This window comes from Rousettus aegyptiacus, unplaced genomic scaffold (assembly GCF_014176215.1).
Source record: "Rousettus aegyptiacus isolate mRouAeg1 unplaced genomic scaffold, mRouAeg1.p scaffold_m13_p_1, whole genome shotgun sequence".
Taxonomy (NCBI): domain Eukaryota; kingdom Metazoa; phylum Chordata; class Mammalia; order Chiroptera; family Pteropodidae; genus Rousettus; species Rousettus aegyptiacus.
In genome coordinates this window covers 160,087,959-160,111,604 of record NW_023416284.1, presented here as the reverse complement: position 1 = coordinate 160,111,604, position 23,646 = coordinate 160,087,959, and the positions used below count along the sequence as shown (strand labels likewise).

General features: G+C 36.8%; 1 protein-coding gene across 13 annotated transcripts in view; it reads left to right on the top strand.

The window, feature by feature from the left end:
* EPB41L2 (erythrocyte membrane protein band 4.1 like 2) overlaps positions 1-23,646 on the top strand; it is a 191,727-nt gene that overhangs the window by 133,790 nt on the left and 34,291 nt on the right. For 7 of the 13 annotated variants that reach the window (XM_036221695.1, XM_036221685.1, XM_036221706.1 and 4 more), the window contains exons 7-13: positions 1,894-2,112; positions 3,144-3,231; positions 6,398-6,550; positions 7,135-7,232; positions 13,140-13,312; positions 17,206-17,378; positions 21,791-21,853. In XM_036221695.1, coding sequence (XP_036077588.1) covers positions 1,894-2,112; positions 3,144-3,231; positions 6,398-6,550; positions 7,135-7,232; positions 13,140-13,312; positions 17,206-17,378; positions 21,791-21,853 — 967 coding nt within the window. Of the gene's footprint in view, positions 1-1,893; positions 2,113-3,143; positions 3,232-6,397; positions 6,551-7,134; positions 7,233-13,139; positions 13,313-17,205; positions 17,379-21,506; positions 21,543-21,790; positions 21,854-23,646 lie in introns of all 13 variants that reach the window. The other 6 variants (XM_036221723.1, XM_036221717.1, XM_036221697.1 and 3 more) reach the window with 2 other exon arrangements.

Sequence of the window (23,646 nt, the reverse complement as noted above, 5' to 3'; positions counted from 1 at the left end):
CAGCCAACCGGCCTGTTTGTGTGGTCTGGTAGCCTGCTTGTTATGATTGAAATCTTTACCATGATTTGAGTGAACATTTGGAAGGCATAGTAGGCTTTTGAGGAGGGCAAGACACTGTTCAGAATAACATTTGAAGAATGCTCTGAACTGCAGTGAAGGAGATAGATAAACTTGGGAAATTCAGGAAGCTGTTGCAGTTTTCGTTTGAGGTTTTTTGTACCTTCGATTTGGGCTTTAAATACAGAGGAAAAGACTAATGTGAAAAGTAGAGACAATAATATAAAAAGGAGCAACAGAATTTTAGTAACAGATGGAATCTTTGTGGTTAGGTCTTAAAAGTACCATAAAATGTGGAGAACTAGCACTACTTTGAATTAGTCCTAGAGAATTTGAGGATAACCTCATAAGTTTAAAATTTAGTTTTCTAAAATAAGTGCAATTGTAATCATGATGTTCTAGGGGTTAGGGAAGCATAATCCTCAAAAAGAAAGCTCCTGCAATGCATAAAAACACTCAGACTACAGACTATAATGATAGCGAGGTGACTTCTCATTCTCAGAAAATTATTGAACTCTTGCCATGTGGCAAGTACTTTGCCAACTGTGGGACTGTGATGATGATAAACAGTCCCTTGCCCTGCCTGACAGATTGTGCAGTAATCCAGGTTTAACTGAACTATGTGAAGGCTGATACCATGTGATGGGACCTGCTCTCTCACCTAACAGCAAAGAGGCCTGGACCAGAGCTAGCATGCCCGTCAGAAAGTATTGGATAAAGGACAGCAGGGCGGTAGGGCCCTGAAGCCTATGCTAGGCATAAGTGTACACGAGAGAAGGTAGCCAGCTGCCAGTAAGAATGGCAGTCTAACAAATCTTCCAAAATGAGGGCACTGTCATTTAGTTTGGAGGGGTCGATGGTAATCAGAACAAGTGTTTAAATATGAGAGTAGCAATCAGGTTTTAAAATGTCACCAAAAGGAGTTGATGGGGCCCGAAAAAAAATTCTCATAGAATATAAATAACAATTTTCCTAATGTTATTTAGTAAAAAAAAAAAAAAAAAAATCTTATAGCTGTGTAATAAGCTACTTGGAACATTGAATAATAATTATAAGTAATAATATTATGATTATGGCTATCAGTCATCAATTCCTACATACCATGCCATGTTTTATTTATATTACCTAATTTTTTATCCTCATCTTCAAAAGGAGGTAGAGTTTCTCCCATTTTCTAGGTGAGGTATTAGCCTTAGACAAGTAAATTAACTTGCTCAAGGTTACACAGTCAGTTCTGCCTGGCTCTGTAACCCTTGCTTTTTCTATACAAACTGCCTCTTTAGATGGGTAAATGGACAAGTAGAGTTTCAGAGTAGATACCGACTCATGATTGTTGTAAAAACCATCTCAGTAAAAGAAGAAATAGTATGAAAGGGTAGAAAGGGTAAAGAGTGGGGTGACCTTATTAGCTTTTCTTGCAAATGCTTAAGAGCTGCAGCTACTTTTAAAATTTCATTAATCTTTATAGCTTTCGAAGGTCATGCCAATTTTGATTAGTTTTATATCCCAGGAGACAGTCTAAGTGGTCGGAGTTTTTACCTTCAGTCATAACATTCTTTATTATGGTAGTCATAATTTGCTACTATTGGAATAGCAGTTGAGTTTTCATTCTATTACTTTGCTCTCTAGACTCAGTTTCTATAAGTAAGCCACACGTTAGGAGTCCAAGGAACAAGGTGAGCTTATTATTACAGAAGACTTTTTTTCCTAGGGATATGAAGAGAGCCTATATTGTATATTTGTTTTCAAAAAGGAATATTAGAACTCAAGGATTACAGATGCTACAATCTTAACTCATTGTTCTCCCTGGCACTTTTTTCCCCCTGTTCCTCACAGATACTTCTTGTGCCTTCAGCTCAGGCAGGACATTGCCTCTGGCCGCCTGCCCTGCTCTTTTGTGACTCATGCCCTCCTGGGATCTTACACACTGCAGGCTGAACTTGGAGACTATGACCCAGAAGAGCATGCCAGTCATGACCTCAGTGACTTCCAGTTTGCCCCCACACAGACAAAGGAGCTGGAAGAGAAAGTAGTAGAGCTGCATAAAACCCACAGGTTTGTTAACTTGCTGACTAGAGAGAGAATGGCCATGGAAGATTTAAATGACTTCTCTTATAAAACTTACTAGACATTTGAACATAGATTATGAGATTATCTAGTTTTTTCCTTTTGGAACTTCACCTAGGACTGATCAAGACAACTTGTAGCCCTCGAGGATACCCTTTTATGGTTTTTATGACTGTCATATAAGGAACTGTACTCACGAGGCTAAATATTTTCATTATTGGAAAAATTTACCTTTCACTATGACATCTCCTTTTTACTATAACTCAATCCTATTCCTTGACTGACACACACACACACTTGAAACAGATATACCCACATACTCATTGGGCATTTACTATATATTTTTTCTGCCTTTTAATTGTTTTTTATTACCATCTTTCATAAGAAAGTCAGGGAGATGATTAGGCATCAGGATTTGAATCAGAAAAGTGGGCGGTGATGGATATTGCAGAAATAACTGAAATATACAGGTAATTTCTCTATCCACAGAAGATGACCTTTGGTTTAACTAAGGATTACTTAATTACATAAATACCATATCACACTTTGAAAACTTTTATATCTGTGTGAAAACAAAATGCCTTTTTTAAGCACAAGTTTTAAAAACTCTACCTGCAAAATTATAGTTCGTACCATATTGCAAAATTGAACTTTTCAAAAATGTTGACTAAAATGATTTTAAGAGAACTTTTAGAGATTAGAAATTTTTAGACAGACCACAATTATTGACATTTCTTTTAAAAAAGTGTTATTTGACTTTAAATATCTTCTTATTAACTTTATTCCAATTTTACTCAAAGGGTAATAAACAGATTTGTATTCGAGGATCTTAAAAGAAAAATGCTAGAGGTTGAGCGTTGAGCCTTCTTACCTGTTTTCTGTTTGTCTGCAAATTTAGCAGTGTTACTCCTGCCACCCCAAACTCTCCAAGCTCACACAGCTCACACACCCCTTTCCCTGTTTTGGCCACGTTTACTTTGCATCCACCGTAAGATAACATTATTTCTTTTAATTCTCAGGGGCTTATCTCCAGCACAAGCTGATTCTCAGTTCTTAGAAAATGCAAAGAGGCTTTCCATGTATGGTGTTGACCTACATCATGCCAAGGTACTGTAATGGGGAGGTGGCATTTTTCCAGTTTGTAAACTGAAGTTTGAGAGGGCTCCAATGTCAGAATAGCCAAGTTCACCATCAGCAAAAGGCTACTCACCCTTACCTCAGGGCCTCTCTCATATTTCTCTAGGTAACTAATTGTGGGATTTATAGTTGTGAGAGAGTCCATTTATTCTTTCCCTACTTTTTTCCTTCTTTTTCCAATCTTTTAAATTAATACGCTTTCATTTGCACATATCCTAAGACTTACCGTGTCAACCTTCTTGGTCCTTCATCCTGGTTTATTCTGCATCCCAGCTTTAGCTATGCCAAGTGCTGCCTCTACCCCAACTTCCTCTCCTGCCTCTGTCTTGGGAGAGGAGAGTAGATCTAAGCCACCATAAAAAGACAAAAGTGGCATGGATATGACCACTGTCCAAAACGCTTCAGGCCTGCGAAGGAGCCCTGGAGCTGGACTTCTCCCTGTAGGTCTGTTTTGTACCTTGTGAGATAAAGTTGACTGGCACAGGCTCCAGGTGTTGATGCAGCACCTTCAATCTTATTTGAGAGGTGGGAAAAGAATGAAACAATGGAGCTAAGTAATAGGAGAAAGTAAGGTGGGGTGGGATGGGAAGATGCCAGTAATAAGCATCACCTACGTAGTGATCCTAGTTTGGATGATCACATAGTGGTGAGAGTCAAGGAGAACAAGAGGGAAGGTGAAAGAAAGATTTGGTTTTGAAAATATGTCTGGACTCAACTCAACATGCTAAGGGAACCTGTGGTTGCCTGCTTTTAAAAGACTGTCAATCCTTAGATGTGGCGTAGAAAGCCCAGATTATATGATACCCTGTGTGGTTAGGGGCGGGTGACTTTTAAAATATTGAGAAGTAGCATTTATTCATTCATTCTGTGTATCATGTGATATACTCAGATAATATTTGCTAAGCAAGATATTTGTAGCTCATTGAAAATATCTGTAGCAATTTAAAAGAACTTTTAATGTAGTTTTTAATGCCTTTATAAGTTTTTCATTGTCAAGATTATATTTAAAATTTTTTTAATTAATATTTTACTACCAAAAGAGTTCTTAATGGCACATTCACGTTAGGACAAGTTGAGGGTATTTAATTAAAGGACTCTTGAGAAAGGTACAGGGGAAACACAAGAGAAGCGATACTGCTGAGGTAATATAACAGCATCCCTCTTAACTTCTCTGGATCCGAAAGGGTGAGGGCAAAGGTGATTGCCGGGACACAGGAGAGGGCTGTGTGGAGAGGGCTGTCTTGAGAGAAGCTGAGATTGTCAAGGACACAGTCAGCCTGATGGTGTGAATATACAGTGAGGGGATCTAGGTATTAAAAATAAAAAATACCTAGACTCCCCCTTCTCTCCCTCCTCTCTCTGATCTTTAAGAACTTTCCATAGCCATTCAGAAGTTGGTGGGCATGGGATCCTGTTTGTATCTGAAGGGACAGCTTCCTGAGTCAGTGAGCAAGGCAGAAAGATGCTCCCTTTTTATTAGCTTATTTTTCTGACTTTCTTGCTGAATGGCAGGAGTCAGATATGGAGAACTGAGACATGTTGTTTTCCCTTTCACTTCTTATTCTTTATCTATGAATTTCTATTCATACAAATACTGATCATTCTAAAACAATGCGTGGAACAACCAAAGATCAACTGGTTTACTTGGATCCAGATTGTGTTTATTTTTAAGTCAGATAAAATAGCTTCAGTGTCCTGTTTATAGAATGCTTCAGACTAGTGCTGGCTTTGTTCAGTGTTTCAAATGAGTGTTGCCTTCTTACTCGTGGTGAGAACATGCTGTCTTGGGCAATCTTCCGCCCATTCCCTGTGGCCATGGCCAGTGATATTTTTGGCAAACACACCAATTGTGTCTGGTGCCAAGTTGCTTGGGCACCTGTGCCTGATTTTACCCCAGCTTTTTACACTGTTCCTAGAGAGAATCGTGGCTGCCAGGATACTGGTGAATAAAGCACCTTATGGATTAGGTTTTTAAATCTCTTCAAATGGTCTAATGGAATTTTATTTGTATGTATGAATTATTCACACAGCAGCAGCAAAAGCAACTGACATCAGTCGCCTAGTACTGTAGTTCTATTTTGTTTTTAAACTTTAATATAAATTGTGTTAAATTGTTCGAAGTAACAAGGCGAACATTTATTGCATTGGGAACTTTTATACTTTTATTGCATTGACACCTAGACTAAATGTGGTGTTAGTTTCAGCGTGTTCTGTGAGAATTTGTTCCATGTTAATGATTTTTGAATATCTCTGAATAATATTATTCAGCTTTACATATTTTAAATGAGATCTAGTTTTTCCCTTAAAGATAAACAGTATATATTTTGAATATTGCACGTATAATATCTTCAACACTAGTCAAAGGAGCCAATTTTTTCATTTGTCTATAAACTCATTTGGTATTTTGAAATCTTTCAGGCTTGGGATTATTCTAGATTGTCATCTATTCCAAATTAAAACACTGGGGAAATAAAACTTTAAATAAGTTCAAGAACAGCCTGCAGTTCTTTGAAATATGCCAGCCAAAGGAATGTCATAATGAGAACTGGATGTCAGCACTCCAAGTTATTGAAGAACTACTTGAAAGAATCCAAAGATTTCAACACCGTCAGCCTAAAAGAAAATTTCTGCGAGGGATTGGTGTTTTGAAGGATATAGGCATAATTTTAATAGTTATTAGCTAAAATAATCCATTTGAGATAAATTTGTACAAAGTTAAATAGCTGAACACACTTTAGGCCAATATACTGTCCCCAAGGGCTGGAATAGCCTCTAGGAAGACACATTTTCTCTCTCATATTTTCAGGATATCTAAATCGAGTTGTTTCCTTTCTTCCCCTTTAGCTCTTAGAAACAAGCTCAAGGGCATGAGTTAGGTCTTTTGAAGGTTATTGTGCCCCATAGTCATGTTGTGTCCTGTCCTCTTTGGCAAATCAAACATGATCCCTGAAGATGAATAGATTTAAGATGTGCTGTGTGTCCTACCATTTCTATTAATTTGTGTTGCTGTCACTGAAATTGAAATACAAACCTATGAAATTGGTATTCCTGGTTGTGATTTGAGAGGGCTAATGAGCTTTCTGGTCAGTATAATTTTCACAGCTCTAACCATGGTCAAATGGCTTATGCTTGGCAGGACTCAGAAGGTGTGGACATCAAGCTGGGCGTGTGTGCTAATGGGCTTCTCATTTACAAAGACAAACTGAGAATCAATCGTTTTGCTTGGCCGAAAATCTTGAAAATTTCCTATAAGCGCAGTAACTTCTACATTAAAGTTAGGCCAGCAGAGGTAAGCATGTCATGTAGCCCTCGGCTTATCTGATCAGGCTTTGTTCTCCTTTATGGCCATGAGCTTAACTGAATTCTTTTCCACCAAATTTAAGGGAATGAACTATTCTTTATTCCTCCATGGTGAAAATAGGTCAGGGTTCTTGATGATAAACATATGATGATATACACATAATGTGTATACACACACACACACACACACACACACACACACATTCCTAATGCTGAAAAACAAGCAACAGCCACCATTTCACAGAATAGAAAAGGTAGTTAAGTACCTGACACATAGTGGGAACTCATTTGTTCTTGAATCAAGTAAGTGGCAGAGATCAATAGGAAGGTGGTAAGATGAGTTTTAGTGGATGTTGAAGGATAGTTGGTTTACGTCAGTAGTTGATACCTGCTCTTCACAGAAACTAGTTATTGCCATTTCTATGAAATATCCATTTCGTATGATTGTATTAGGTATACTTCCCTTTTTCAAGAAGAATTACTTCTTTAAGAAAATCTGAATTCATGTTTTTTTAGAAGCTTCTACTTAATTCTTAAAGAAATATGCTGATTTATTTTCTGGATTTATTCTAGCTGGAACAGTTTGAAAGTACCATTGGATTCAAACTGCCAAACCATCGAGCTGCGAAAAGGCTATGGAAAGTATGCGTGGAACATCATACTTTCTACAGGTAATTTTAAGAAAACAGGCTAAAATTAATTGAAACAGTTTATGGTGCCCTTGACATCCTGGGAGGTGGAGGAGGGGAGAGTGTGGCAGGTGTAGCAGCACTGCGTTATGTGGCTCTTTGCTGTCCTCAGTGTCAGACCTTTGTCTGCAGACTCCACTCCCATATCTATTTCTGTTACTCAAGCCATGCCTTATCATCACTCCAAACTGTCTGCCACTAGATGATCTAAAACTCCGCTTTCTAACTACAATCACCTTTCTTTCCCCCACCACTGCACTCTTAACCTGGCCGCCATTCTTCTTTCCATCATCACTCATCTTTGGTTTCATTTAGTTGCTCTTCTCAGCTCCCTTTTGCTTACCTTCTTCTCCAGACCAGCTTGAACCCTGTGGTCTGCCCCTTTGCTACTTTGTCAGGGGTGTTCTGACCCCCTTAAGTCCCTGCTCTTTTGGCGTGTCGATCCACTGATCTGCTGGTCCTGGATTAGTCCTGTGTCCTGACCTCTATCTCTGTACATGTGCTGTCAAGTGATACCTTAAATAGCACAACTATCCTGAAAAACACACTCATTCTTTATAAGGGAAAATCATACAACTCTGTGAGTGAGTGCTATTCCAGATATACCAGTTCCATATTAGTGAGATCCTCAGTGCTATCAGATAGTCAGTCCTTTGATTTTTGTTCCCATTCCAAATATCCAGAGAGGTACCCCCGCCTCTCTGCTCAGATGTCCTTCGGTGGAAGCTGTGGGTTGTGAGCGTTGCTGGTTTCATTCGCCCTCTCTTTTCCTCCTCCTGCCTGTAATTAAGCATCATTCTCCTCTCCCTTCATTCTTTTCTTTTTCTCCTGTCTCAAGGAAAAAGTGCTCATCCCTCTGCCTTGATCCCTCATTTGTGCCTCACATAGGACCGTGTTTTGTAAATTGTGTAATCCAGTAGCTGCCTTTGACTACTTCTTTGGCCAATAAACGTGCCCATGTCATGCCCTCTTACATACCATAAAAAGAGATCTCCATAGATCTTCTAGCCTTCTTTAGCTTGTTTCCTATCTTTTCATATTTTTCTTCAAAGGCCTATTTCCTACATTATTTTTCTTGGCAAATAGTACTTCACTGATCTTCATTATCTCCAGTTCCTCATTGTACTATCAGTGTGGTATATATAGCTGCACATCTAGATCCTTCATATATAAAGTTTTTGCTCTGGACTCTTAGGGTCTAACCCTGTCCCTACGAGGTGTGCGACTGTGAGTCAGTTACTCCACCTTTCTGAGTATTTCTTTCATCATCTATGTGATAAGAAAATGAGATAACACACATGAAATGAACTTAGAACCATTTCTGTTATGTAATGTTTATCATCACTATCTCCATTATCCTCAGTATCCTTAGTGTAGTACCACAGTGGACTATTTATCTATTTTTAAGACTGCTCTAATATCCTCATTCTAGAGGAGAAATGCAGCCCATAAAATATATTTGAATCCACCTGATTTAATTACACTTATCATTTAAATCTTTGCAAAGTTTACAATTTCTCTTGATAGCCATGGCAAATTTCTCCTAAGACAACATGAGCCTGCTTCAAATAAAGCTCGTAGATAACATTTACGAGTTGAGTGATCCAAGTCCAGGCAGGAAAAAAAACCAGACTTCCCTGTCAAATAATGATAATAAAAGCATAATCATTTTAGAAATGACAAGTGGCGAACATTTATTGAGCACGTATTGATGTCACTAGGGAACTTATTACATCACACCGTCTCATGTAACCCTCACCCCCGTGTGAAGCTGAGCAGAGGTAGGGACCCCGCTCTCTGATTCTAAAGCACACAGTCTGCACTGTCTTCCCTCTTGTATTCTAATGAGGTGTTTCTGAGATGTCTGTTAGCCCTGCAAAGCCTGAGGTCCCTCCATTATTTTTGCAAACATACCACGGACCCCAGTTTAAAAGTAGACTAGTTTAATATATGTGTTTTTATATCTTTAATCCTTGTGTAACTTTGCTCACAAATGCTATAAAACATATATCTAACACAGTAAGGGCAAATCCTAATTTGTCTGCAGAGTGCTTTGACTTCAATCAGTGGATTTTATTGTTTTAGTTTATCGTGAAAGGTGCAAGTGATTTACTTAGAAAATTAAAATGGCTTTCAGATTGAAGCCATTAAAACATAAACAGACCTTTGTATTAATCGATAGCCATTCAGCTAGACTAATACTAGTGGAACAAGAACATAATAATCTAGAGCCCATCACCATTCTAAGTTATACATGGATTAATTCTATTAATCTTTACAGTGCATCTTATGGGACAGGTGCTACTGTCTTCACTTTACATATGGGGAAAGTGAGGAACACAGAAATTAAGAAACATGCCCATAGTTGTATAGGTAGTAACGGATGGTAATAGAATTCAAGGCCAGGTAGTGTGACTCTAAGAACCCACAAGAATACTCACTGTGCTAGACTTCCAAACTATATCTGCAGCTGCTAGGCTTCCTGGTGTTTTCTCAATCCTTTTTTGTTGGCAGTGGTATGTAAACAAGATTAACATGAGGTGCTCTAACTTGACATTAAACTGCCATTTAAACTTGGCATTGTAAATCCAGGGTAATCCCAAGTGAATTAGTGTCATCAGACACTTCCTAGAGAGCTTCATGGAAACCTGGTAGCACTTGTTAAATGTGTGATTGATTTAGTAATTGATATGTGGGTTTTCTTAAAATGTTCCTTGATTTCACAAAGATAAACATTAATAATAATCGATTTGTAATGACAGGAGTTTTATAAAATTAAAATGTTAATACACTCCTTAAGCAGTAAAATATGTAAAAGTTGAAATCCTTTGTAATGCAACATTACTCAGATCATCTTGCTCAAGGCTTTTCGTTCTTTATGGTGATTAATCCCTTATGACAGCTTTTAAATTCCCAAAAGTGAACTGATAGATGCTTTGTAGTGGTTTTGATGTTATTCTTATGAAGATAGGATCTGATATGAAAATAAAAATGACATCAAAAGGAAATAAGGTGATCTTGAAGTGATAGTATTGAAATATTTTGTTGCTTGGTCTACATTTTCTTAGAAAATTTATTTGTATAACCGTTGTATTAAATCACTACAAAAATTCTCTTAGAGAAAGCTAATAAATGTCTGTGGTCAAGTCAACCCTTTTTTGTTTTGAAGTTTGTTTCATTTAATTGCAGCTTAATTACTTAAGGATTTCTTTGTTATCAGAAAATTAATCTGCAAGCTAATACTTTATGTGTATAATCTCCAGTGCCAGTCAGGCAAGAAAGTATTTTATCTCAATTTGAAATAAGTAAAACAAAAATCCTCTAGTAAATGACTTTCTTTCTTTCACATTGTGATGTATATCTGCCTTTAAAATATTTTTCTTGTATTTCTTGGATTTATGTATTTTGAAAATTGGAAATGAGAGTAAATCCTTATATGAAGTTGCTCATTCCAGGAAGACATGACCTTTGGTTAAGAGATATAGTCGACTGAGGCAAACCTATGGAAGGGTGCCAGATACCCTAGTCTCACTTTCCTCTTCATGTCCAGTCTCTCTCTTTTTTCAAGTTTCGTTTTATCGTGGTAAGATCACTTGACATGAGAGCTGTCCTCTTAACAAATGTTAAGTGCACAGTATATTGTTGACTGTAGATACAGTGTTGTATAGCAGATCTCTAGAGCTTGTTTATTTTAACTGAAACTTTATGCCTGATGATTAATAATTCCCAATTTCCCCCTTCTCCAACCTCTGGTAACCACACTCCATTCTTTAATTCAGTGAATTTGACTGTTTTAGATATCTCACACAGATGGGATCATACAGTATTTATCTTTCTGTGTCTGACTTGTTTCACTTAGCATAATGTCCTCAAGGTCCATCCATGTTGTCACATATTGTAGAACGTCCTTTTTTTAAGTTTGAATAGTATTCCATTGTATGTATATATACTACATTTTCTGTATCCATTCATCTGTCAGTGGAAGTTTAGATTGTTTCCACACCTTACCTATTACGAATAGTGCTGTAATGAACTTGGGACCGCTAATATCGTTTGAGAGCCTGATTTCAAATCTTTTGGGTAAGTATCTGGGAGTGGAATTTGTGGATCGTGTAGTAGTTCTATTTTTAATTTTTCGAGGAGCCTCTATACTGTGTTCCGTAGTTTCTGCACCATTTTGCATTCCCACCAACAGTTTACAAAGGGTCCCAATTTCTTCACATCTTTGCCAACACTTGTTTTTTGTTTCATTTTTTTAAATTTAGTGGGAGAGGGAGAGATTTCATTTGGGTCACCGAAGCATGTTTCTCCTGTGAGGTATTCTTTAGAAATGTCTCTTTTTACCTTTGGTTGAACTCCCAATAGCTACAGAGACTACTTCTTGAATAGATGATAAATAAATGTAATTTAGCCAACTTGTTCTTCAAGCAGAGTAAGCATTTATTAATTATTTCACTGATGAGCTTGCCAATGACCCTTTTTTCTATAGGTCATTGCTTTCTTACACAGCATTCTTAGATTGTATTTAGCTGGACTTCAGTGTAAGGAAACCCGTCTGTATTCAACCCATCAGGAGACAGTGCAGGATAATGGCCACAGTTCTCACCTTGTCTCTGGTAGTCATGTGACCAAAGTACTGACCTTTCTGTACATCAGTTTCCTCAGCTATTAGAAAAAGAGGAGACAGAGTGTAGACAAGAGTTCTTTTCTGGCCTAACTTTCTAGTATTCTGGCATTCTAATTTAAGAGTATACAGCTTTTTCCAAAGTACAGTTTGAGGCACTGGCATTCACTGTGTCTTCTTTGAATGTCCATTGGCAGAAAATGGGTGTTTTCAAGAAATACTTCTACTACCCTACATGAATAAATTAAAGTGAAGGGGCCAGAGTATATTAGTTCCTCTTTCATCGGTTTAATTCTAACATGTTTTTTTCTGTGTTAATACTATCGAGCATCCTGAATTAATGGATGATCATTTCTTATGCTATTACATGTAGCTTTACCTTGACTTGAATCTTTTTTTTATTGCTTATTAAGCAGAATAAGATTTCTAAAAAATTGGGTAGAAAGTCTAAAAATACTTGAAATGGTAAAGAATTCTTTAAAATATCGCTGTTCTTTGCAGAATGAATGATAGGGAGAATTTTAGTGGTGGTCTCCATATTGTGGAATTGTCAACTAAAGCTTTATTTAAATTCTACTAGAGCTCTGAGATTTATCTTTTTGTTAAGATGTTTTGCCAACTCTTGATCAGACAATGAAAGTGAGGAAATTACAGACAGAATTGGCTCATTTGCTAAAAACATGTTTTTGCATATGTGGAAGTATTTGACATCAAGTCTGACTTCATTCATTATGAACCCAGCTTTAAACATTAGAATTGTGTTGGCAAGAAAGGATGTTAGTCATCTCCACGGATCTACCATGTGCTGTGTTCTTCATGGGAAAGCATCACTTGATGGAATAGATTCTTGAGTTAGATGTTCTTTCCCAGGAGAAATAGACATAAATATTAAGAATTACTAATGGTAATGGATTGCTTCTTGGCACTTACAGCGAGGAGCAAGAATTCAGACATATGTGTTTATCTAAACGATTTAAGCTAATACAAATAACCTTTGATACACACTGAGAACAGCTGCATTTTTGCTTAGGTTGAGGAAAACGTTCATGAATACATGAATGTGGATTTATTCATCTTATCACTATCATAATGCTCTGTATCTAGGAAGGTCTATAAATAATGTTCTTTTTTATTGGAAACTTCAGGCAGCCTTTTTTTTTTTTTAGATTGAGTAAATATTCTTAATAAAATGAGATATTAAAATATATCGTTTTAAAGTGAAATCCAAAGAAAATTTTAATTTTGTTTCTCTTTCACCCCTCCAGGCTCGTGTCTCCAGAGCAGCCACCAAAGGCCAAGTTCCTGACCTTGGGGTCCAAATTCCGCTACAGCGGCCGCACCCAAGCCCAGACCCGCCAGGCCAGCACCCTCATCGACAGGCCAGCGCCCCACTTTGAGCGCTCCTCCAGTAAACGGGTCTCCAGGAGTCTAGATGGAGGTAAACACATTCATGGTAGTTTGGGATTCCATAAATCTTTCTAATCCACGGGAATTGGAAAATGTTGATCTAGTTAATAAGGCCCCCGGAAATGCCCTGGAGGGATAACCATTTTTTTTCTGAGTACACAAAATGTTATGTTTTACACCACAAGGAAATTTGGTAGTGTTTTGAAGTTGTCATTCTGAACCTGTTTTCTTTATACTGTCAATGCACACAAATATTAGCTAAGAGCTCTCACTGATGAGCTGTTGAGTAAACACATTTTTACTGGTCTGACTTAATCATGATGTCTTTTATGTGGCTTAATTTCTTGAACTCATTAAGGGCAAAAATGTAATTCCAACAGTTTTTCGGTATAGTAACATCTGAACCTGTACTCAAAGGAACTTAAAACATTCAAATTTTTATGAGTTTAAAACTCTAACTGAAGCTTACCAAACTTGTCAGCCTATGGGAAACCATTCACAGTTTCAGAGGATTAGTTTAAATAAAGCTTTTTAACAAAAAGGAAATATAATATGTTCCTTTTTTCTTTCACCCAAGGGGAGGTATGTATAATTTTATATATTTATATATATTTATAGTTTTTATATAAATTATACATGGAAATAAATTGTTGCTTCCTTTCATATATGTATCTCATTACCCTAATTTTGTGTTAATAGCAAGTCTTCTATAAGAGTTAATTTTATATTAGAATGCTTTATGAAGTACTTAATTTTTTTATGCCTAAAGAAAGTAATTGTTGTGGATAACTATCTACCAGAATAAGTAAGTAGTTTTCCAAAATATTTTCGTTGATCTCAAAACATATACATAGACATATTAATTTAAAATTTTCTGTTTTACTAGTTATCTGCAAAAAACTTTTCTGATTGCTTGTTATTACTGATGATCTTTCTGAAATCTGAATTTGAATAACTTGTATTTTAAATAATTAAAACAGACTGAATATGCTAATAGATAAAAATGCTCTCGCTCATTAGCGAAGGATTGAAACTCCTTGGCCTCGATCTATTTTTTCCTAGAGTAAACTTGGAAAACAGATCCTGGCTTATACATGGAGATACTTCCCAGGATTTGTTGACAGGCATTTTGGTATATGTAGTTACTAAATCCTGAGTCTGAGGAGTCTTCAGTATGGTTTTAGGAGACCACACAAAATATGTGCAAGGAGACCATAAACTGTCCACATTCCCAAATGCAGTGATTTAAATTTAGTGAATTATTAATGCACAATAGGTGTCAATGTATCTTTGAGCTAATCAGCAATTGAGCATTTTTCCAGTAAATCTGAAAAATGTGCCCACTCTAAACATTTCACAAGCCTTGCCTCTTGCCACAGAGAGTTTATATAAGTGCTGAGTAAATGTGATCACTGTTGTTTCATGCCCTAAGAGAAATCATTCCTCTTTCTGTAACACTATCTGTTTCAGCCTTTGTTTGCAACTATGAGGCTTTATAACTTATACTGCAAATTTTAGAATTTAAAAATCAGAATAAACCACTGTGTTTTCTTTGAGGTATATCAACTGTGCTCAAGGAAACCTACCATCTTATACGGGCAATTATTGCAGAGGGTTATAATAGGTCTGTATCTGAAAACAATGATTTTTACAAGTAAAAGCAACAAACATGGCACAGTAATCCATTATTTTTCCTTTTGTGTTCTAGACACTAATTCATCAGATGGGCAAGTTATCAAAAGGATTATTGTGTTATTGTGAGAAATAGAAGGCTTTTCATACCAATACAGGACCAGACAGCCAGAGAACTATTTGGTTAAGGCTTACATTCTCCTTTCCCCCTTCCCCCAAAGCAAAGCCTGGTGCTGAGCTTTATTTTCCCCACCACTCCCCATCAATATACCTTTTTTCCATTGTCAATATGTGTGGTATTTTCTTTTTCCTGTTTAGTTTTTAAATTAGGCTAGACTAATGCGTATATTACTTCAAAGCTTGACAAATTAAATCTTATTAATTATATCGAATGTAAAATCAATGTGATATCTAAGATCAAATATCAAAATAAAAGTCAATCTAGAACAGCTCTTTTAGAACAGTGAGGTTCCAAGATGGAAAATTAAACCAAAAAGTAGGCAAATCAGTCATTTAAGAGAGCTAGCAACCAAGATGCATTTGAGAAGTATTTTAGAGCAGAGAGAAGCAATGATTTCCTAAAAGTGGAAAATAAAAACAGGGGCACTAGTTAGATTAGTTTTTCAGGGAAGGGAGGCCTGAGGGAGAACCATTTCAGTTGAGTCTTAAAGGATGAGAAGGAAGCGGCCATGAGTAGAGAAGGAGAATAAAGCATTGTAAGTAACAGGAGCAGCAAGTGTGAAGGTTATAAGATTAGGATGAGCTTGATACATTCCAGGCCACGGTAAACAATGTGTTTTTTATTGTAGGTGTTGGAGGAAACCATTGTAGGGTTTTGTGTGTGTGTGTGCACATGTGTACACACTTATGCAAGCACATAAATGCACAGTGTTGCCTTGTTTAAACAATCACTTGGTGCAATGTTGAAAATCATTAGAGAGGAAGCAGACCATAGGTTTGGGATTAGTCCAGGTGAGAGTAGTGTTGCTCTTGCCTTGGGTAATAACAGGTCAGTCTGCCCTTGGCACCATGAGCTCAGTGCCTGAGACCCACAAGATTCTCGGGGTTCTGAGAGTTTTTAAGACCAGATAAAAGTTATTTGCTTCAAAATGCAAAACTAACAAAAAATCCCCCTGCAAACTGTTATTAGTAAATGTTTAAAAGTGTGCAGAGTCAACATTTTATCAATGTCATCGTATAACTTTAAATTTGAAATTTATTAAAATTTTGATATTATGTCTGAAACCATTTCTAGGTCAGATTTTCCCATTTTGCAATAATTTCTGAGTACGTGTAAGGGTGATTAGAAATCATAAGTTAAAAGAGTTACTCATAGGTACAAACTTTCCAAGGGAAAATTATTAGTCTTCTCAAAAGTTAAAAATAACTGGAAAATAATTATACTTAACATACCATGCAAGTTCATTTTATGATTTTCTGTGGACTTTCAAAATTATGAGTGCTTAAGTGGCTGTGAAAGTCTTAAAAGGGATCTGGACGGTAAAATACAGATGGAAGAACTGGCCACATTTAGAAATAGATCCAAGGATGCCATTGGACTTGCCAGTGTTGAGGGGTGAAAGAAGAGATTACAAGGTTTCTGGCTTGATTAACTGAGTGCAAGTATGAAGGTGGCAGAAAAAGGCAGGACTAGGGAAGAAGGAGCTTTGGACAGGGCAGGTGGCATGTGAGGGTGTGGATCAAAGTTTTGCTGAGGTGGGAGGGTGTCTATATATTAGATTTATCATTAGGTCAAGTTGAGGCAATCAGGAGGGAGGTTAGAAAAATTAAAACTATAAAACATAAACATGGAATTCCCTAAAATCTGTCCTTGTAACAATTTTAAATGGCATCCTCAGATGAAAGGTTCCTTTATGGCAGAATTCTTTAAATTTGTTGAAACAAATCATGTTAATAAATAGATAATTATTCATTGTAGTAAATAGATTTAGAAATAAGTTCAGGGCAAAGTCAACGAAACCCTAGAGAATCAAAATATTGCTTTCATTGTAAATCTGCCCTAGTGCTCTGACTCTTGTTTCAGCTGGTCTTAGAGCTCCTTCTACTGGCCAATTCCATGATCAGAGTATATCCATCAAAAAAACTGAAATTCAGAATACTTTTAGACTTTGGTAAAAGTTTAAAAATAAGTTTATTTGATATGTTGGTTATTTTCAGAGCAGCATTCCTGTTATCTACATGCTGCCTATTTATCTGTGTAAGTGAGGGAAGTTCCATGAAGCTTGACCATTTAAATGTCCTAACGTAATCCAAATGATCATTCTTTACTAGCTCCCATTGGTGTTGTGGACCAAAGTCTTATGAAGGATTTTCCGGGCCCTGCTGGGGAGGTTTCAGCATATGGCCGCAGAGTTGTCAGCACTGCCATGGTCCAAGACGGGGATGGCAGAAGGGACATCAGAAGCCCAGCCAGAGCCCCACATGTGCAACTCATTGAAGGAAAGGTATGGCACATTGATAGGATACATGATTTTAAATGTGTGCTTAGACTAAAGGTTATCTGTTGCATTTATATTTTCAGAACTTAATAATATTTAAAATCAGTCAATGCATGGTCTCTATTGATATAATCAACTCAGTTTTCAAATATATGTAGGCTCTTGCTGCTATGGAGAAGGTCTCTAACCTTTTTCTGAAAATTAAGCAAAATATTCGACGTAAATTATATTAAAGCAAGTAAGTATTTTACTGGCCTCTGACTTTCTTTATAATCATCCTACTTAATTAAATCCCCAAAATAGAAAAGCTGTGTGATGATTTGAAATTTACATTTGTTGGTGACAAGTAAATTTTAAAGTGTAACCTTTAAAATTTGATTATTTTAATTACATTGACTTGGATTTTCGAAGTGAACAAAATGGTTTTTATGAAAAATACTATTTTTTTATTAATAATCTATAACTTGATGAAGAAGAAATCTTAAGCAAAGGGTAATTGTTTTATGAAGTTAAGATGATGTGTTGCCTTTAGTGAATGGAGAAGTAGCCCGTGTCTCCTTTTCAAATTTGTCACTGTTATTTTATGTTATCTTGGGCAAGTAGAGTCACTTACAAGTTAATTTGAAGCAACTTTTTTTATCAGTAACATTGAAAGTATATGTGGCAAAAAGAATTCATTCTGCAGATTTATAATATTTTCTAAATGTTAACTTTGAAAATTCTAAAGACATGCAACATGAATTTATAAAGAGTCTGCCAGATGAAGTAGCTGTCACTCTCTTAGGAATTCGACCTCTAATACTCAGCATAGAGGGAGGGAGAGGGGACCACGCGGACCCTTATGCCTCCAGCACAGGTGCTTCAAGATAGTGCTAGCGAGGTGGCGCGTATCCTTGTTAAAGAATTTGTGACTTTTGTATTTAAAAAATTGTTTGAAAGTTATTTAATTAAAAACAGAAATTGTGTCCAACAAGGTATTCTTCAACTGCTGAAAAGTTGTCAGCATCTTCTGTAATGAGGCTGACGAGGCACCCAGGAGAATGACTGCTTACATCTGAAGCAGAAGAGCTCAGCAGTTCTGTTCCATTTTGCCTCCTTAATATGATACATCCAGTATTTTTTTTTTTTAAGTTCTTTTAAATTCCAAAGGAAGTTCTGCTTATCTTTGTTGAAGACCGGGTGTGTTGGCCTAATGTTTTGAAAGTCTGTCAGCAACTAGGTTTTTAAAAGTAATAATGCTCTTTGAGTTTCATTGGATCTATTTGCAACCAGTCAGAAAATAATAATTCAGTCTATACCTATACATTTTATGTGGTAAAAGTAGTTGTTTTCCTTTTGAAAAGTCAATCATTTAATGCATTTTCTAACTACACTGTGTTAATACAGTCCCTCCTTTAGAGTAAAAGTGTTCACTAACTACCCATTTCTTCTCTTTCTCTCTTGCCTTCATTTCTCCTTTGAATGTATGTTGTGTATTTCACCTTCAATCATGGGTTTGCTCCCTCAGCCTGTTTCCATATGCCCACCTTCACCACTCATCTGCGGTGCTTCAGCTCTTTTCCCCAACCTTTTGCCAGTCCCTGAAATGGACTTGCTTTCAGACATTTCAGAGGAAGACCCCTTTGGGGAGGCCGACCAGATCACACTAGACAGCTTAGAGCTCCTTTCCACAAGGGAAATAGCAGAGCAGGGGGACTATGAGGTCACTGCCCTTGATTCTGTTTTGCATCCTACTCTAGTGTCTTCTCAGACTGACTGTCCTCCCACCCAAGAGAAGCCTCTAAAAGAGACTGACCACAAGGATTCTGAGTTTGGGTACTTTTCCTTCAGTTTCTGCAAGTGCTTTCTGTCCAGCTTCCCCTCCCTCCTGGATGAAGACGGGTATCTTGCTTTCCCTAGCCTCCCCAGGGTCTGGGTCTCTTTCCTCCCTGCCGACGTCCAGCACTATGTTCCTATCACCTCTCCTTCGTTTTTTCCTTCCCTCATCCTCATTTTTGGACTACTTCTCTCTGCTTCTCAGTCACTGCCTTTTTCCCTCACCTTTTCCCTTCCTCTGGCTTTGTCCCTCTGCTACCTGGAGGCTAAAGCCACTTCCTTTAATGTGTCTTATGACTGTGACTTGAATGACAGAACAGAGGAAGAGGAAGCAGTTGCTGGCACTCTTACATAAGCTTCAATTTGTGCGGTCGACAAATCTATACTTCCCCTTGTTCCCTTCCAAATGTAGAGTGTAAACATGTGCATAAATTTCACCATTAATTACCCTCCATATAGTATGAGCTGCACATTTTGATACACACAACATTTTAGTGCATGAGAAATAAGTGTAGGCACTTCCTTTGCATTGCTATCCATTGAGTAGTCCCATACCTTCTAAATTAGAGAAAAAGTATTGGATTACTTTATAAATATCTAGATCATACTAGGTCTTTAAAAAAAAAAGAGGTGGGGCGAACCCGTGTTGTCCTTAATCCATTTTGGGTCTGTTTGTCTTTCAGACAGATATTAATTCTGCTCTCTTAGGATGGAAACTTTGTTTTGATATAGAACTTAGGATGCAGTGGACATAACTGTAATTGATGTCTGGTAGGAGAGCTCCTTAGTATTATTTATTTTGTTAGAAAGCCAAGTTTGTTGTTCTTGCATATATGAGGATGACATTTGTAGGTCTAATCTCAGAAACTCCTTGTCTCTCTATTATTGTAGTATTTAGAGACCAGATGAATTTCACTGTTTGTTTTTTTAACTCTAAATCATGTAAATTATATGAAAGAGTCACTCATGTATTTTGTAAGGAAGATAATATTCTGTTCGTTTTTTTAACAAATGTGTATGCAAAATGAAACAAGGCTTTTTGAAAATTTAGAACATATAGTCCTGAAATTGGGCCTCTTAGTGTTATTTTATTAAAATTAGATGTCCGGTTTGAGGATTTTACACCCATGTAGGGCTACCTCTGCACTACCAGTCAGTGCTGATGTGTACAGTATGTTTCAGCTTGTTTTGCTAAATGTGGTCTGGTGAGTTAACGTCTTATATCTTATAGGTACTATCAATACATAGAGTAAATCACAAAATTTAGAGCGAACCTAAAGAAAAATGTGAAGATAATGCTATGATTAGGCATTGTGGGCAAAACCACGATTCTTAAAGGTTACCTGAGGATGCCAAAGATGGATATTTTAGAGAATTCACTGTTGACGAAGGAATTGGAAGATAATTCTTACCAGATTTTTGAGTGACCGTGTCTCATTTTTTACCTTTGATGAAAAAGATACTTGGAGCTCCCTGCCGACTTCTCAGAAATACTTATGAGAAAGGCTTAAAAGAAGGGCATCTTCTCTTAGATTTGATATGATCGTTTCCGTAAAGAATATACGATATATAATTCTGTTATCAGTTAACATGTAAAGATTAAACTGCTTTCCTTTGCTATCGGAATCAATACTTTTCTTTCTTGTCATTCTTTTCCTTGAGTCAATAGGCATCAGTATTCATTAATTTTACATTTACAAATTTATTGTTTTGGGTTATTAGATACTGAGAATTGACCAACTATGAACAATGATTCTTGTTTAAAGAAGTTTATGAAAGAAAAGTGGCTGTATTTCAAAGAACATTTTTAAATATCTACTACTTTAACATGAGTGTAGCAAAATAAAACACTTTTCCCTCAAGGAAAGAAATCTATGTTGAAAAGCCGAATAATAGGGTGAACGTTTGTCCCTGATATAAAGTGAAAGCCAAATTTTACATCATCGTACTTTGTACTAGTTGATTCAGATATTTAAAATTAGGACAGATTGAATTATGCCATTTTTACACTCTCATATTTTCATGCCTGCATAAAAAAAAAAGTATTTAAAAGCAGTGCATATAATCTAGGGACTGAGAAGGAGTGAAGCTTCCATTCTCCATTCCACCTTTGCAAAGGATCATTTTCCATCATTTACACAACACTGTAGGTGAAGAAAGACCAAAGTGGCTTAACATTCTGCATCTTCTGAGGGCCACACAATAAAGGTTGGTAATTCTGGTTCACCATTGACATTCAAATACAGCTTCTTTGCACCAATGGTAGAGTTTCCACTAATACTCCATTGTTTTCTGGCCATTTGCTGTGTGACTTTTCAGGCGAAGATTGAAGAAGAGGAAACACAGCTGGAGGAGGTGGATATTTTTTCTTCAAAGTTAAAACCTGGTGGCTGCTGCCTGCCATTATTATTGTGTGTGGGGTGATGCACTTTCAGGGTTTATTTGTGAGTTTTGCTTGTTGTGGTGTTAGGGTCTTAAGATTTTTTATTACTTTTATTTTAATGTCTTAGACTTACCCAACTTTGGGTTGTTTCTGGTGCTTGCTGATTGATACACTTATGTTTATTTGCCTTTTCCCCCCTGTGTGTGATTTAATTTCACAGAAAAATTCCTTGAGAGTAGAAGGGGATAATATTTATGTCAGACATAGCAATTTAATGTTGGAGGTTTGTATAATTTAAGAAAACAACTGTCCTGATGGCTGCCAGGCTGCTGTGGACGGGAGGTCACGCATAGGCTGGCTGGCAACTTTCTTCAAGCACAGTGCATGAAATGCATGGGGGAAATTCATCTCGGGAGTGCATGTTACCAGTCCAACTTTGTGCTCTTAAAGTGGCTTAGGTAGGAATGTATCTACTAGAAGTTCTCAAAGTGACAGCTGGGGAAAAAAAAGTTCTGTTTCATCGAATAAATAAAGTTGTTGTCCATTAATCTTGAAGTTCTATAAGGAAACTTATGCTCTCCTAATGGGTTATCTCCAGGGCATGGAACCTGAAGTAACATGGTCCTATTCTTAATACACATTAACCAGAATAGATATTTGTTGATCTGGCATTAAATTATTTTACTCTTGATCTGTGTCCACAATTTTTTTTTTTTTTTTTTTGAAGGGGAGAGGGCGACACTAAAATCTATGCAATTAGAAGTGTGGTCCACTTAAAGTATTCCTTTTGAGAGTATGCTAATTAATGAAATTGTTTTCATTAAAAAAAATAGAGATGGGGGGGTGAGAAAATCTAGCCACTCAGTTAGGATGTAAATTATATTCCCCGTGTCACACAAGAACTTTTTTTCTCCCCTTATTTTTGGGTAGTAAATCGCAATATATTCAGCGGAGAACTGCAATTCTCAGTAATCTGACTAATCTGTTTGGTTGCTTTTGGCAGCTTTGATAATTGTTGGAAATGTATTTTTGCATAACTTACTAAAATGCCTTAAATTGTAATACATAACATTGCTTTGAACAAGTACAAGAAATGTGCCTGATCTCAAGCCACAGTCATTTTTCCATGCCATGCAAGAAGTTTAGATTTTCATGAGTTTTTGCAAATGGCTATAGAAGCTCATAGGTGAGCTACTATGCTTGTGCATGAATATGGAATATCTAATTTTATCAGATGCATGACCTGTTCCTCTGGGAGTGGGATGAAAGCTGTAATACGCAGGTGGCCCCCATGATTTTTGAAATGTAAGAAAACATAAAATTCAGTTAAAACCATTTCTTGAACAATAATTAGCTTTGATTCCCACAAATACCACTTATCAGGGCCTACTCCAGTGAAAATCAACCTGGGAGTTTTTCTTGCATCTTTGTCTATATAGGGACCACTCGGTATGTGGAGCGGTTGGGCCCCACATTTGTGTTTGGCAAGTACATGAAACCAGTACGACGTTCACTTATTTTATAGAGAGGCTAAATGCAAGCAGCCTCTGTAAGCCGTTATTTATTCCTTAAGGATTAAAAGCCACTGCTGGAACTTCCTGAAAAAGGTCAATCCTTCATTCCCCCACCCCCTTTTTTTGTTTGTTTGTCGTGATGGATGATCTGGGCTGGCTTTCCTGTCAAGCCAAAAGTGCTTCTTAGTGCACCTTTCTCTATTTTTACTTAATTTACTGTGTTCATAGAATGCAACTTTAGTAGTAGCTCTAACCAGAAAAGTGAATTTATAGGAACAAAGTCATAGGCTACATTTCAAACCCAACTATTGGAAAGAAGGCTTATTAGCCATTTTTAGTATTAGTTCCATAATTTCCTTCTAAAAATGTAAATAGTTATTTCTTTAAAAAATCTAAATAGAGAAGACATTAGAACCCTTTAAAATGTGCATCATAAAAAAAAAAAACATTGGCTTTATTTTCAAATTTTTAGGAACTCACTAAGCTTGTTCATAGGTGATAATATGGCTTTTGAGACTTGGCATTTTTCTTGCTTTAATATGGTTTTTTAATCATAAGTTTG